Consider the following 12,897-nt stretch of genomic DNA (forward strand, 5'->3'; position numbering starts at 1 on the left):
TGCGATATCGCTCCTTCACACACTTGGGGTGAAGCAGTCTATCGCTGAAGGAGCTCTCAAGTGCTGTTAAAGTGTCCTGCAGGGGGTGGGAGTCGTTCTCCAACATGGATGATAGCTTAGCCAACATCCTCCTCTCTCCCACCACCTCTACTGGGTCAAGGGGGCAACCCAGGGCAGAGCTGGCCTTCCTGATGATCTTATCCAGTCTCTTCCTATCCGCAGCCGAAATGCTGCTGCCCCAGCAGACCACTCCCTGGAAAATGGCTGAAGCCACAACAGAGTCATAGAACGTCTTGAGGAGTGCCCCTTGCACTCCAAAAGACCTCAGTCTCCTGAGCAGATAGAGTCTGCTCATGCCCTTCCTGTATACAGCGTTTGTGTGATGAGTCCAGTCCAGTCTATTGTTGAGGTGAACACCCAGGGACTTATAAGATGTCACCATCTCAATGTCCATTCCCTGAATGTTCACTGGTGTTGGAGGCGAGTGGATGCACCTGTGGAAATCTAACACCAGTTCTCTGGTTTTCCCTGCGTTGATCTGGAGTCAGTTCCGCTGGCACCAGTCCACAAAGTCCTGTGATGAGGCGACGATTGCAGAGTTGTCAGAGAACTTCTGCAGGTGGCAGGTTGGTGTGTTATATTAAAAGTCAGCAGTGTAGAGGGTGAAAAGGAACGGAGTCAGGACCGTTCCCTGCAGGGCCCCCGTACTGTAGACAACCATGTCGGTCCCGTGTCATCACATACTGTGGATGGTTGGTGAGGTAGTCCAGTATCCACAATGTGAGGTGCAGGTCCACTCCTGTGTGCTCCAGATGTCTCAGAGGTGCTGGCTGGATGGTGTTGAACGCACTGGAGATGATGATTCTCACAGTGTTCCCAGGTTTCTCCAGGTGTTGGACTCGGACTGTGTTGGAGGAAGATGGAGGCACCCTGGTGCCAGGTTGATAGGCGAACTGAAGCGGGTCCACCAACCCACCAGGAGGCGGAGATTGGCAAGGAACAGCTGCTCCAAGGTCTTCATCAGGTGGGGTGTTAATGCCACCGACCTGTAGCTGCTGAGGTCCTTGGGGTGCGGCGTCTTGGCGTCTTGTGTTCCACAGCTGTGGCACCCTCCCCAGCTTCAGGCTCACGTTGAGGATATGCTCAACAATTCCGCACAGCTCGTCTGCGCAGGACTTCAGGAGCCTGGAGCTGATGCCGTCTGGTCCTGCCGCCTTCTTCGCCTTGGTGTTCCGGAGCTGGTTTCTCACCTGGGATGTTGTGAGGGTCCGGTTGGAGCAGGGGGGCTGTGTGCTTGGGGATGTTGGTGAGGAAGTTGAGCTGATTAGCTGAGCAGTGGGAGGTGGCTGTGTGCAGGAGGGGGAAGTGAGGGTGTAGCTGTCTACTCAAGGTGTCGATGAGGGGGGTTGTAGCAGGGGGTGCTGGGCCGATGGCTGATCGAACCGATTGAAGAATAGGTTAATAATAATAATTTAAAAAATAATAATAATGGATTCAATTTATAATGCACTTTCCATTCTTCACAATCACAAAATGCTACACAGGAAAAACAAATAAAAAAGAAAACTCGAGAAAAAAAACACAAGTATTAAAATCTTTTTTTCTCTTTGAATGAGATTTGTGAGATGATGGGGACAGGGGTCGGCAACCTTTACTATGAAAAGAGCCATTTTTCCCACATGCCCACTAAAGAAAAATAGCCTAGAGCCACAAAACTTACATTTAAAACAATGTCTTATAAACTTTAAGAAGAGAATCGAACAAATAGAAGTGTAGATGAGGGTGTAATGAGCTCACATGCTGAGACAGGTGAATTTAAAACAAAGAATCGATATGGGATTGGTATAGCCAATACCAGCCTGGATTTTACTCAGTATCAGAATGAACACAAAATCAGGGGTATCGCATGTCTTATTGTTTTATTGTAATTTGACAGTTGTGAAAATTGATTGATTGTCAATTGATATCACATGATATCAAAAGTACAGATTTGTATTTACCATAACATAGTCGTTTCTAATAAGAACGTTTCATGTTTTTCAGACTCATCTGAACTTGCTGCATCGATCAATTGATCCTGCCAAGGTGTTTTTCCGGCAGCAGATTCTCGCTGCGACTCTCGCTGGAAACGCCTGTCCAATCGTCACCATTACTGCCTGTCCTCCCAGCAAGAGCTATAAAGATATTCACCAGCTACGTGAGTACTCATCCTAAAGTTAGCTCCTGAATGCATTTTATTGTGTGAACACTGAAAGCATTCACGCGTTATTGTAGTCGGCCATTTTCATCGATTTATTCCTCTTCTTCTTCTTCCTTCTACTTCTTTTTATTCCGCCTATTTTTTTATTTTGCTAACTACTCCTCCATTTTGTTAACCAATTCAAACGGCTACCTATTCAGGATGTTACAAATATTAATTTGTAATTTCCTATTTTCTGTGAACATTTTCACAGCAGAAATGGGCATAAATTATGCATTACTAAATTACATAAAATGTGGATTCAACGGCATGACTTGGTTAAAGTATGTGCTTCCCAAAACAAAGGTACCTGGTTAAATTCCTGCTTATGCATTCATCATATTTAATGCAGTTAGATTCCATCAGACAGAAGTCACTGGCTTCTTATCACTGCCACCTATCAACTAATTGGGGCAAAGGCTAAACTGACGAGACAACAAATTCAGATTTCTTGATAGCATTAATTTGTGATTGCAACCATCAAACTGATTTTTATAAATATTCCCACGCTTAGAGTAATTTGATATTTACTGTGAAAATCCAACATCGCTAATGTCACTGTACTCTTATCACCGCCAACTATCAACTAATTAGGGGTGATGGCTGAAGTGACAAGACAGAAAATGCAGAGTCCAGGGTGTACCCCGCCTCTCGCCCAAAGACAGCTGGGATAGGCTCCAGCATATCCGCGACCCTAATGAGGATAAGCGGTACAAAAAATAGATGGATGGAAATTAAGACAGTTTAAATCATTCTAAATTTTCTATTACTTAATCATTCCCCTAATTATACTGCTGGGACATGGCTTGGTTGGTAAGGAAATGTGTTGGTGGTTCAAATCCCATGTATGCATTCATCTTTTTGATTGATGTCTTAGAGTGTTTATTGCTCCAGCAAATATTGTAATATAAGAAGACAAACGGACTGTGACACGACGTCTGCTCCCAATGGCCTGCTCACAATTATTATATCATAGAGGCCACAATGCCTTCGGCATTCAGACATGTTGGACCGCCACTCATACAAACAAATCAGTGACACCAAAGCTGATTGCCTCGTTCCTCCAATAGACTTAGTGATGCGCGTGAGGTGGTTAGTCGGGCTGGGATGTCATCGACGCAAGAACTGCACGTTGATGAGTCATCATTCAGAATCAAAAACTGGTGGCGGCCGCCGCGGCATCAAGTAGCAGCGAGTCGGGGGAGAAGAAAAGATCTCGCAATGGATAGGATGTCAAACGTATGGGAGTACTTTACACTTAAAGGTAACAATTCGGTGCAAAATGGAGATAGCGTACCATAAAAGCACTACCGCGATGCACCAGCACACGGGAGATGCTTGTGTGGAGAAGACACCGTATGTTTTGTGTATGTTTTTTCACTTGTTTGCAATGATTAACCTCAAATTCATCCAAACCACACCACGTAAGCCTCGCGTACACAGAGCATGTGTCCACTCAAACACACACACGCCTAAGCCTGAGCAGACGCACACACAATGGAGAGGGGCGCTCTTACAGTAACACAAACACAGCTGCTGGAATTTGTTTAATGTTATATTTTGATTCAGATTGTGTTCTTTATAGTTTATAGATAGTTGTATTCATTGAAAGTTGAATTTATTATTTTTGTTGTTATAGGATTCCATTGTGCACTTTATTGTTGTATTGTTCAATACAATTCATTTTTTAACTTGTTAATAAAAATATATTAGAAGAAATGTGTTTTTTTTCATGGAGATAAATTAGCGTTAATTGCTATATACTAGGTCAAATTATGGGGAGATAATCAAATCGAAATCGAATCAAATCAGATTTAAAAATGAATCATTAGATTAAGCCATGCATCAAAAAACAATTTTCTAGATTACAAAAATAATCGTTTAACCCAGCCCTAGTGGTTAGTGGTGTGCCGCAAGATTTTTCCAATGTAAAAAACATGCCGTGGCTCGTGGGATGCTGTGTGGCTTTTATTATTGATGGTCATGGGAGTTAACACTTGCATGTTTATGTTAAAACACTGGACATGTGAATTAACAGCTGCATTGTTTATTTCAAATAAATGCAACTTAACACAGCGTTAAAACACTGTAATAATATTTAGATAATGGTGGATTTGTGAATTAACAGCTGCATCGATCTTTTTTTATTTCACAGAGATTCAACTTACGCGATGTTAAATGCTTTAATACTCTGTCTCAAGTGTCGTGTTATATTGTTTTACAAAGTCACATCTCACCATGGTATATGATATATATATATATATATATAATTTCAACAAAAACTATGACGATGATTTTTCTCTCTCCAGGTAATCGGCCCTGTATTGTGCTGACAAGTCGTGTCCATCCTGGCGAGTCCAATGCTAGCTGGGTAATGAAGGGCACCCTAGAGTTTTTATGCAGTAGTGATCCAGTAGCCACAGCACTGAGAGAGTCCTTTATCTTCAAGATCATCCCCATATTAAACCCAGATGGAGTCATTAATGGAATGTGAGTAGAAAGACTGTTGCACGAAGACTGTGTTAACTTGACCTTAACTTGACAAATACAGTAAATAGTAGATAAATCAGTCTGACATGCTGTGACTTGTGAGCTGAAAAGTGGGTTTGTTTATGTGGCTTGACGAAGAAAACAGAACAACGATGATTGTATTGGTGGAAAAAATACAACAAAATAGATGTACATTTTATTACTTTATTGCAATTAGCCTGGATACATACAGACCAGATCAAAATCGTGAGACCAGTTGAAAAATTGCTAGAATATGCATTTTGCACATTTGGGCCTAGGTTTTGAACTGAGGTTGCAAGAAGAACAAGAAGGGAGAGTGAGACAAAAAATATTGAACTTGTAATTAAACAAATAAAATAAAATCAACTGAAATATGTTGTTTTTCACCTGATAAAAAAGTTAAGACCAAAACCAAAATCTGTTCAAAGTTTTCATTTTCTGTCAGGGATTCACACACCTGATGGCTAAAGCTAAAGAAGCTTTCTCTTTGTGAGTGTGGTCGGATCGTCCAGCTACAGGACCTCCTTTTGGAAAGATCGTGAGCATTATGAAACAAAAAAGTCAAGTGGTAGACCCCAAAAAATTATACCTGCACTGAGCCGGAGAATGCGAGACATCCTGAGACACAGGACACAGGACAGTCCTCGACCTAAATTAAGGCCCCTTACTGGTGCAGACTGCAGCAAAATAACCATCAGACTGCATCTGCAGGAAAATGGTTTAAAAAAAAAAAAAATTCAAAGACCTTGTCTCCTTCAATGACAAAAATTGTCTGTGTGGTAGGACAACGTTGCAGTTTACAATGCTTGCTTGACCAAGGACATTTGGGGATGGATGGCAAGGGAAGTTTATAAAAATGGCCATCAGTTCCAGACAGTTGATGGCATTCGTGAAGCCACCTTCACCACTTGGAGCAATGTACCCAATAGCTTCCTGGAAACACTCACATCAAGCATGCCTAAACCAATTTTTGAAGTGATTAACAAGAACAGTGGAGCTACTCATGAGTCCTGTCCTGTTCAATGTTAAATGCAGCCTTTTCCTTCCCACCTCTTGAAATACCAAGTTTGCATATTTCACACTGCAATTGCAAGGTTTTTGTCATCCACTCCAAGTTTGTTTTTTTCCCAAGTCAAGTCAAGTTTATTTATATAGTCCTTAATCACAAAAGAGCCTCAAAGGGCTAACAAGCAGGCAACAGTAGATAACAGTAGATGATAGACAATAGACGACATCCCTGTCGTTGATCTGAACCACCATCAAGGCAAGGAAAAACTCAAAACCCATTAGGGAAAAAGAAACCTTGAGAAGGGACCGCAGATGGGGGAATCCCCCTTCTAGGATGACCAGGCTGCAATGGATGTCGAGAGGCTAACATGAGCATAGGGTACAATTAGGTCAACCAGATAGGAAGGTGCCAACCCATGTAATATTTTGTAAACAAGAAGCAGAACCTTTAGAGTCACATCTTAAATGAACTGGGAGCCAGTGCAAGTTGGCTAGTATTAAAGAATTATAGTCAAACTTATGTGTCCTTATAAGAAGCCGTGCTGCTGCATTTTGTACTAACTGCAGGCTTTTGGGACTTGCCATCGGAAGACCAGAAAGCAGTACATTACAGTAGTCAAGGTAAGACGTGACAAATGCATGGACTCGGGTCTCTGCATCAGAAGTGGATTGAATAGGCCATATCTTCCCGATGTTGTGAAGATGAAAAAATGCTGTTTTATTAACATTCTTAATGTGCTTATGAAAAGATTCTGGTAAGAATCTGGGTGTGATATTGTCACACCCAGATTTTTCACAGAGTCACTTTGGGTAATGATGCTTTTATCAAAGCTCAGAGTGGTGTCCTTAAACAGGCGAGCCAGTGGCTCCCCTGCTATTTGCCAGTGTCTGGTTGGCCCCCTCTGTCTCCGGTCTTGTGGCGGTCTTCCCACCTCCGGGGTGTCCTACTCGGTGGGCGGATGGGAGATGTGGTGGAGACGGGTCGGCGCTGGGGCGGAAGATGGGACTGGGGGGCATTCACTTTTTGCGTCTGTTGGGGTGTCGCTTTTCTCGTGGGCTCTGCTGTGTGGTGTGTGTGTCTCTGTCCCGCCTTGGCACTTTTGGCTCATGTGCCCTGGGGCCGTGGTTGTGCTCTGGCCCGTGCAGGTCCCTGTTCTCCTGCGGTCTCTGTGGTGTCACTCCCTGGTGATGGATGTGTTGTGGGAGCTGCCTCAGGGTGTGTGGTTTGTCCGCGGCTCCTGGTGGTCTGGGGGTGGCGTAGCTGGGACAATCTCTGGTGGGGCCCCCTGCATGGGGTGGCCCCACCAGTTGGCGGGCCGGACTGGTTGCCACGATGGGCTGGGTGGGGCTTGTGTCCGGTCCTGTGGCCCACGGCTTGCTCCGGGTGGCTCGCTTGCCCCGCTCGGTTGGTCGGTAGTGCGGGGTGGGCCCCGGTCCTCCCTGCTGCACTGCACTACCTCACATACATACATGTAGGACCTTGGGGGGTGATCTGCAACTGGTTGTGCCGGGTTTGAGGGATTTCTTTGCGGATGCCCCTTTGTCCTCGGCATTCCTCTGGCTTGGTCACCCTTCCATTCCGCACCTTAGACACTCTGGGGGGTATCTGGGCAGGCATGGGACCCACCATTGTTCAGCTTCCCTCCATTTTTTTAATTACTGCATATCATACATACACACACATACACCACACACAGGTCAGCGCTTTGGTGCAGGCCTATTTTTAATTGCACAATCTATACGATACCATCATTACAGACACAGGCGTAGCGGGCTGGACCGGAGAGCCTTCTGCCTACTCCTGCGATTGGTCTGCTGGCTCCTGGGGCTTGGCGGCTTGTTCGGGGTGCCCTGGGCTGCAGAATATTTTGGTCTGGTCTGCCTAGCCTTCCTGGGGGTCCCGCTGGAACCAGCTGACGCCGGGGCTTGCCCTAGGGGAGGCGCTACCTCCCTTGGTCTGTCCTGGGTCGTGGGCACCAATGTGCCCTTGAGGGGGCGTTCAGCAGTCTCCGGGCAGTCTCCATGCTGCTGGTGGCCTGAAGTCTACGGTGGTGGCTTGGGATTGCTGCTTCTGGGGGCTTGGGAGGGGTCAGGCCTCCCGGTGGATGGTGAGGTCTGTTGGTGGCCTAGCGCTGGTCTTGATTCCTCGGCTCTGGTGCTTGACCTCCTTGTGGCTTGGAGCTGTGGCTCTTCCTCTCTGGGGATGAGCTGCCTTTCTTCTCGCCTGCACGCCCCCTCCGCTTGCTCATGTGTGGGCCTCCCCCCCTCGCCCGCTCCTTTGTCTGCCTCACTGCTGTAGCCCCGATGCCGTGGTCGAGGGGGGTCTTGGGTGCTATTTATTGTTTTAAATACCTAAATGTGTGTGTGTGTGTGTATAGCTATATATACGGATATACGGGGGGTGGGCTTTGCGGCGGTCTGGCGCAGGGCGTTCCATCTCTGCCGCCAGGTCCTCCATGGGTCAGTGGGTCCGGGCCTCGTCTGTCCTGGCCGGGGCCGCCCTTTGTCGGTGGTCAAGCCTGGGGTTACCTGGGGCGGGCCGGGTTCCACTTCCTGGGGGTGTGTGGGAAGCGGGGGGGCGGCGCCTCCGGCCGTGGACAGGGCTCCCTTCCGGTTGGCGGGGGCGCCCTAGTGCCCGCAGGTGTGTGGCCCTCGATGCCCTTCTGCCCTAGTGGGGTATGGTCTCCCGCCGGTCTCGGGGGTGTGGCTCTCCTCCGGCCTGCTGGCGCCCTGTTGCTGGTTGGGATTGCTCCTCCATGGCCTCTTGCTGGTCTCTTCGGGGGGATGCTTCGGGGGCGGGTCTTGGGGAGTTGGCCCTGGCTTTGCCCGCACCCACGGGGCCAGTGGATCTCTGGCGGTGAGGGGCTTGACCTGGCTGCGCAGGGTTTACTGGGTGGTAGAAGGCAGTCTCTCTCCTTTTGTCATTCTCAGTGACAATTACACATTCACACACACGCATTCACCCACACAAGCACATTTACACGCACACATATATGAATATATACACAGAAGTCCATATGGACACTCACAGCACATGGGTGCTTCTCTACACAATCTACCATCTTATCCCTGATGTCTATATGCTATTGGTATGCTATTATTAGTAATAATAATAATAATGATGTCAAGCAGTGAGATTTTAATTACTGCAACTGTATGGCTGTAATTGTGTCATGGTTCATGTCTTCATTGATAAGATAAGATAAGATCTAAACCAAGAGCGTACCGGACCAGGAACACCATTATACGTTTGAAGGCGTTCCAGTAGGATAGCGTGATTGACGGTATCGAAGGCAGCACTGAGATCAAGTAATAACAATATTGTGGATGTGTCACAGTACATAGAAAGAAGAAGATCATTAGTCACTTTTGCAAGGGCTGATTCAGCAGAATGGTTCATCCTGACACCAGACTGAAGAGGTTCAAAAAGATCACCCAAAGCCATGTGATCATTGAGCTGTTGTACTACAATTCTTTCAAGTATCTTGGACAGAAATGGGAGGTTAGACACCGGCCTATAGTTAGAAATACTCCCAGGGTCAAGGCTTGTTTTTCTTCAGTAGGGGTCAAACCACTGCAGTCTTGAAAGCTGCAGGCACAGTGCCGGATGAAAGTGATAGATTAATAATATTTAACATCGAGAGTGCTAAAATTGGGAACAACTCTTTAACAAGTTTCCCAGGAAGTGGGACATGTTGTCTTCTGAGACGTTTTACAAATATCATTGATATAAAGATTAAATAATTTTGGACCTAGTACTGAACCTTGAGGTAATCCACATACAATGTCCAGACATCTAGACAGGTCATCGCCCATTTTCACATATTGTTGTCTGTTTTTTAGGTAACTGTTTACCCACTGTAATGCTACACCTCTGATACCATATCGTTCTAGATTATTGTATATATCGTAATTTATTGTGTCAAAAGCCTTACTCAGGTCAATAAATAGCCCTATAGCATATTTCTTATTATATATTGTGCTGGTTATTTCTTCTGTAATATCAAAAAGAGCATGTGGTGTAGAATGATTATTCCTAAAGCCATATTGATCATCAGAAAGTATTTGATTTTTCTCAATAAAGCTATCAAGTATAGAATTGAAAGCTTTCTCTAAAATTTTTGCAAATTGTGACAGCCGTGAGACAGGTCTATAGGTAGTAAAGTTATGTTTATATATAGGAATCACTTGTGCTACTTTCATATTGTTTGGAAATTGCCCAGTTTGTAATGATAAGTAACATATATATGTTAAAGGCTTAGAAATGCCTTCAATTACACTTTTTAAAGTCTTCATATCAATGTCATTACAATCTGTTGATGTTTTATTTTTACAATCTTTAACAATATCCATTATATCCTTTTCAACAGGTGTAAGAAACATTGGATTCATATCTATTAACTTACAGTCATGATTCTTTACCTTATAGATATATTTCCATCCATCCATCCATCCATCCATTTTCCTCCGCTTATCCGGGTCCGGGTCGCGGGGGCAGCAGTCTTAGTAGGGAAGCCCAGACTTCCCGGTCCCCGGCCACCTCCTCCAGCTCCACCGGGAGGACACCAAGGCGTTCCCAGGCCAGCTGTGAGACATAGTCCCTCCAGCGTGTCCTAGGTCTGCCCCGGGGCCTTTTCCTGGCTGGGCATGCCCAAACACCTCAACAGGGAGGCGTCCGGGAGGCATCCGGACAAGATGCCCGAGCCACCTCAACTGACTCCTCTCGATGTGAAGGAGAAGCGGCTCTACTCTGAGCCCCTCCCGGATGGCTGAGCTCCTCACCCTCTCTTAGGGTGAGTCCAGCTACCCTACGGAGGAAACTCATTTCAGCCACCTGTATCCGTCATCTCATTCTTTCGGTCATGACCCAAAGCTCATGACCATAGGTGAGGGTGGGAACATAGATCGACCAGTAAAGTGAGAGCTTTGCCCTCTGGCTCAGCTCTCTTTTCACCACGACGGTCCGGTACAGCGACCACATTACTGCCAAAGCTGCACCGATCCGTCTGTCGACCTCACGCTCCCACCTTCCCTCATTCGTGAACAAGACCCCAAGATACTTAAACTCCTCCGTCTGCGGCGGGACCTCATTCCCAACCCGGAGGGAGCACTCCACCCTTTTCCGACTGAGAACCATGGCCTCTGATTTGGAGGTACTGAGTCTCATCCCAGACGCTTCACACTCAGATGCAAACCGTCCCAGTAAACGCTGAAGGTCGCAGCCCGAAGAAGCCATAAGAACCACATCATCTGCATTATTGTTATAATGTTCCTCTGTATAATATTGGCAATTATTCACAGCACTCATAAAAAAATTGTTATCAGGGTCAATATCATTTTCAACTTCTGTAAATTATAATAAGAACACTGTTAGTTCAGGTGACTTGTTTCAGCAATTCTCCTTAATGAAAGTTCTGATTCAGAATTTGCATTATTCGTTATGTTACAGGTCATATTAAATGCAGTGCAACATCATACCAAATTTGTAATATCTATTTTATAATTACATGCGTGGTTTTGGTGTACTGGTGGGCGGGTGAACAATTAGTTTATCGTAACGCAAATAGGCAATATCACCTCTCTCTCTTGCAGCTTTCATCTCTGGCATTAGCTCTCTCCGCTTCCTTTTAACTGCATCCGTGAAATCTTCGTTAATGTATATCTGTGAACCCTTTAGACGCTTTGCACTCTGCAAAATAGCGTCTCTGTCCTTCCAGCGCAGTAACTTGACGATGGTCGGGTCTTGGTCGGGTCTTGGTCTTTGATTGTAACAGACGTCAGACCGAATCAGGAAAACAGGAAACACAAAGAGAAGCATCGATAGCAAGTTACAGTTAAAACGTTATACTTGTTGTTCTCTGGGTGCACTGTGCTGTTATCTCCACCTCAGGTTTATCTGAAAAATTTTAAAATTAAAAAAAAAATTAAATTACTGATGTACATAAACAGTTCTACGATCTTGTTGACTACCGTTTTTATAGTGTCCATTTCTATTCCATTACAATCAGTTGATGTTTTTGCTTTACAATTTTTGACAATGTCGATGATTTCCTTTTTTGTTACATCTGTCAGAACCATAGAATTAGGATTCCTTTCTATTGTTTCATTTCTACCCTCCCTTGTCCTTTGTTTTGGAATCCCTTCTTCCAGTTTGGGACCAATATTGACAAAGTAGTTATTGAACTTTTCAACTTTCTCATCCATATCATCATTATAGGTGTTTCCCACCATGAAATAATTAGGGTAGTCTGTCTTCTAATAGCATTACTTTTCCTGATAATACTATTTAGAATGCCCCAGGTTGCTCTAATATTGTTTTTGTGCTTGTCTAATAGTTGCCTGTAATATTCCTTCTTATACGCTCTTAGGATTGTAGTCAACTTATTTTTATAAGTCTTATATGTTCTTTCTGATTCTTTAGTCTCTTCAACGATGAATTATCTGCATAGTGTGTTCTTCTTCTTGCAAGCATTAGTAAGGACTTTTGTCATCCATGGCTGGTTGTTTTTCTTTTGCTTCTTTGACTTTTCTCTCCAGGGACAGTTCTTATCGTACAGCTTCATATAAGTATGTTGAAAGTATTTGTATGCTTCATCCACGTCTTTGACACTGTATACTCACTCCCATTTTTGTTCTTCTAGATCAGGGGTCGGCAACCTTTACTATGAAAAGAGCCATTTCACCCACTTGCCCACTAAAGAAAAATAGCCTGGAGCCGCAAAACGTTGTATGTTTAAAACAACATTGGAGGGAAAAAAAAAGACGAGTTGGAGTACTCTTGCTAGTACTGGAGATAAACTTTTGTTTTTAAATGAGCTCTAATTTATTTTTTAGAATCGTCAAATAACTCATTAATAATAATTAATAACTCAAAGTATTACTCATTTCCCTTCATGTTAACCTGTCAGAGAGAACTGGATAGCATCCTGTCTGCTCATTCAGTCACCAGTCAGAACTCAGTCAGGATGCATTCATGGTCTCACACAAAGTTGGATTTTTGTAAACTCATAACAAAGACGTGCATTTTCACCACACGGGTGCTAAAAAATATTCAAGCATTGCAAAGGGAGCCGCAACAAAGAGGCTGGAGAGCCACATGCGGCTCTGGAGCCGCGGGTTGCTGACCCCTGTTCTAGATC

General features: G+C 44.8%; 1 protein-coding gene across 2 annotated transcripts in view; it reads left to right on the forward strand.

The window, feature by feature from the left end:
* Positions 1 to 12,897, forward strand: part of LOC131138492 (cytosolic carboxypeptidase 4) — a 140,076-nt gene that overhangs the window by 79,571 nt on the left and 47,608 nt on the right. For both annotated transcript variants that reach the window (XM_058087448.1, XM_058087449.1), the window contains 2 exons: positions 2,044 to 2,197; positions 4,549 to 4,729. In XM_058087448.1, the coding sequence (XP_057943431.1) occupies positions 2,044 to 2,197; positions 4,549 to 4,729 (335 nt within the window). The remainder of the gene's footprint in view (positions 1 to 2,043; positions 2,198 to 4,548; positions 4,730 to 12,897) is intronic.

The sequence above is a fragment of the Doryrhamphus excisus genome, chromosome 11 (genome assembly GCF_030265055.1).
Source record: "Doryrhamphus excisus isolate RoL2022-K1 chromosome 11, RoL_Dexc_1.0, whole genome shotgun sequence".
In the NCBI taxonomy this organism is placed as follows: Eukaryota; Metazoa; Chordata; class Actinopteri; order Syngnathiformes; family Syngnathidae; genus Doryrhamphus; species Doryrhamphus excisus.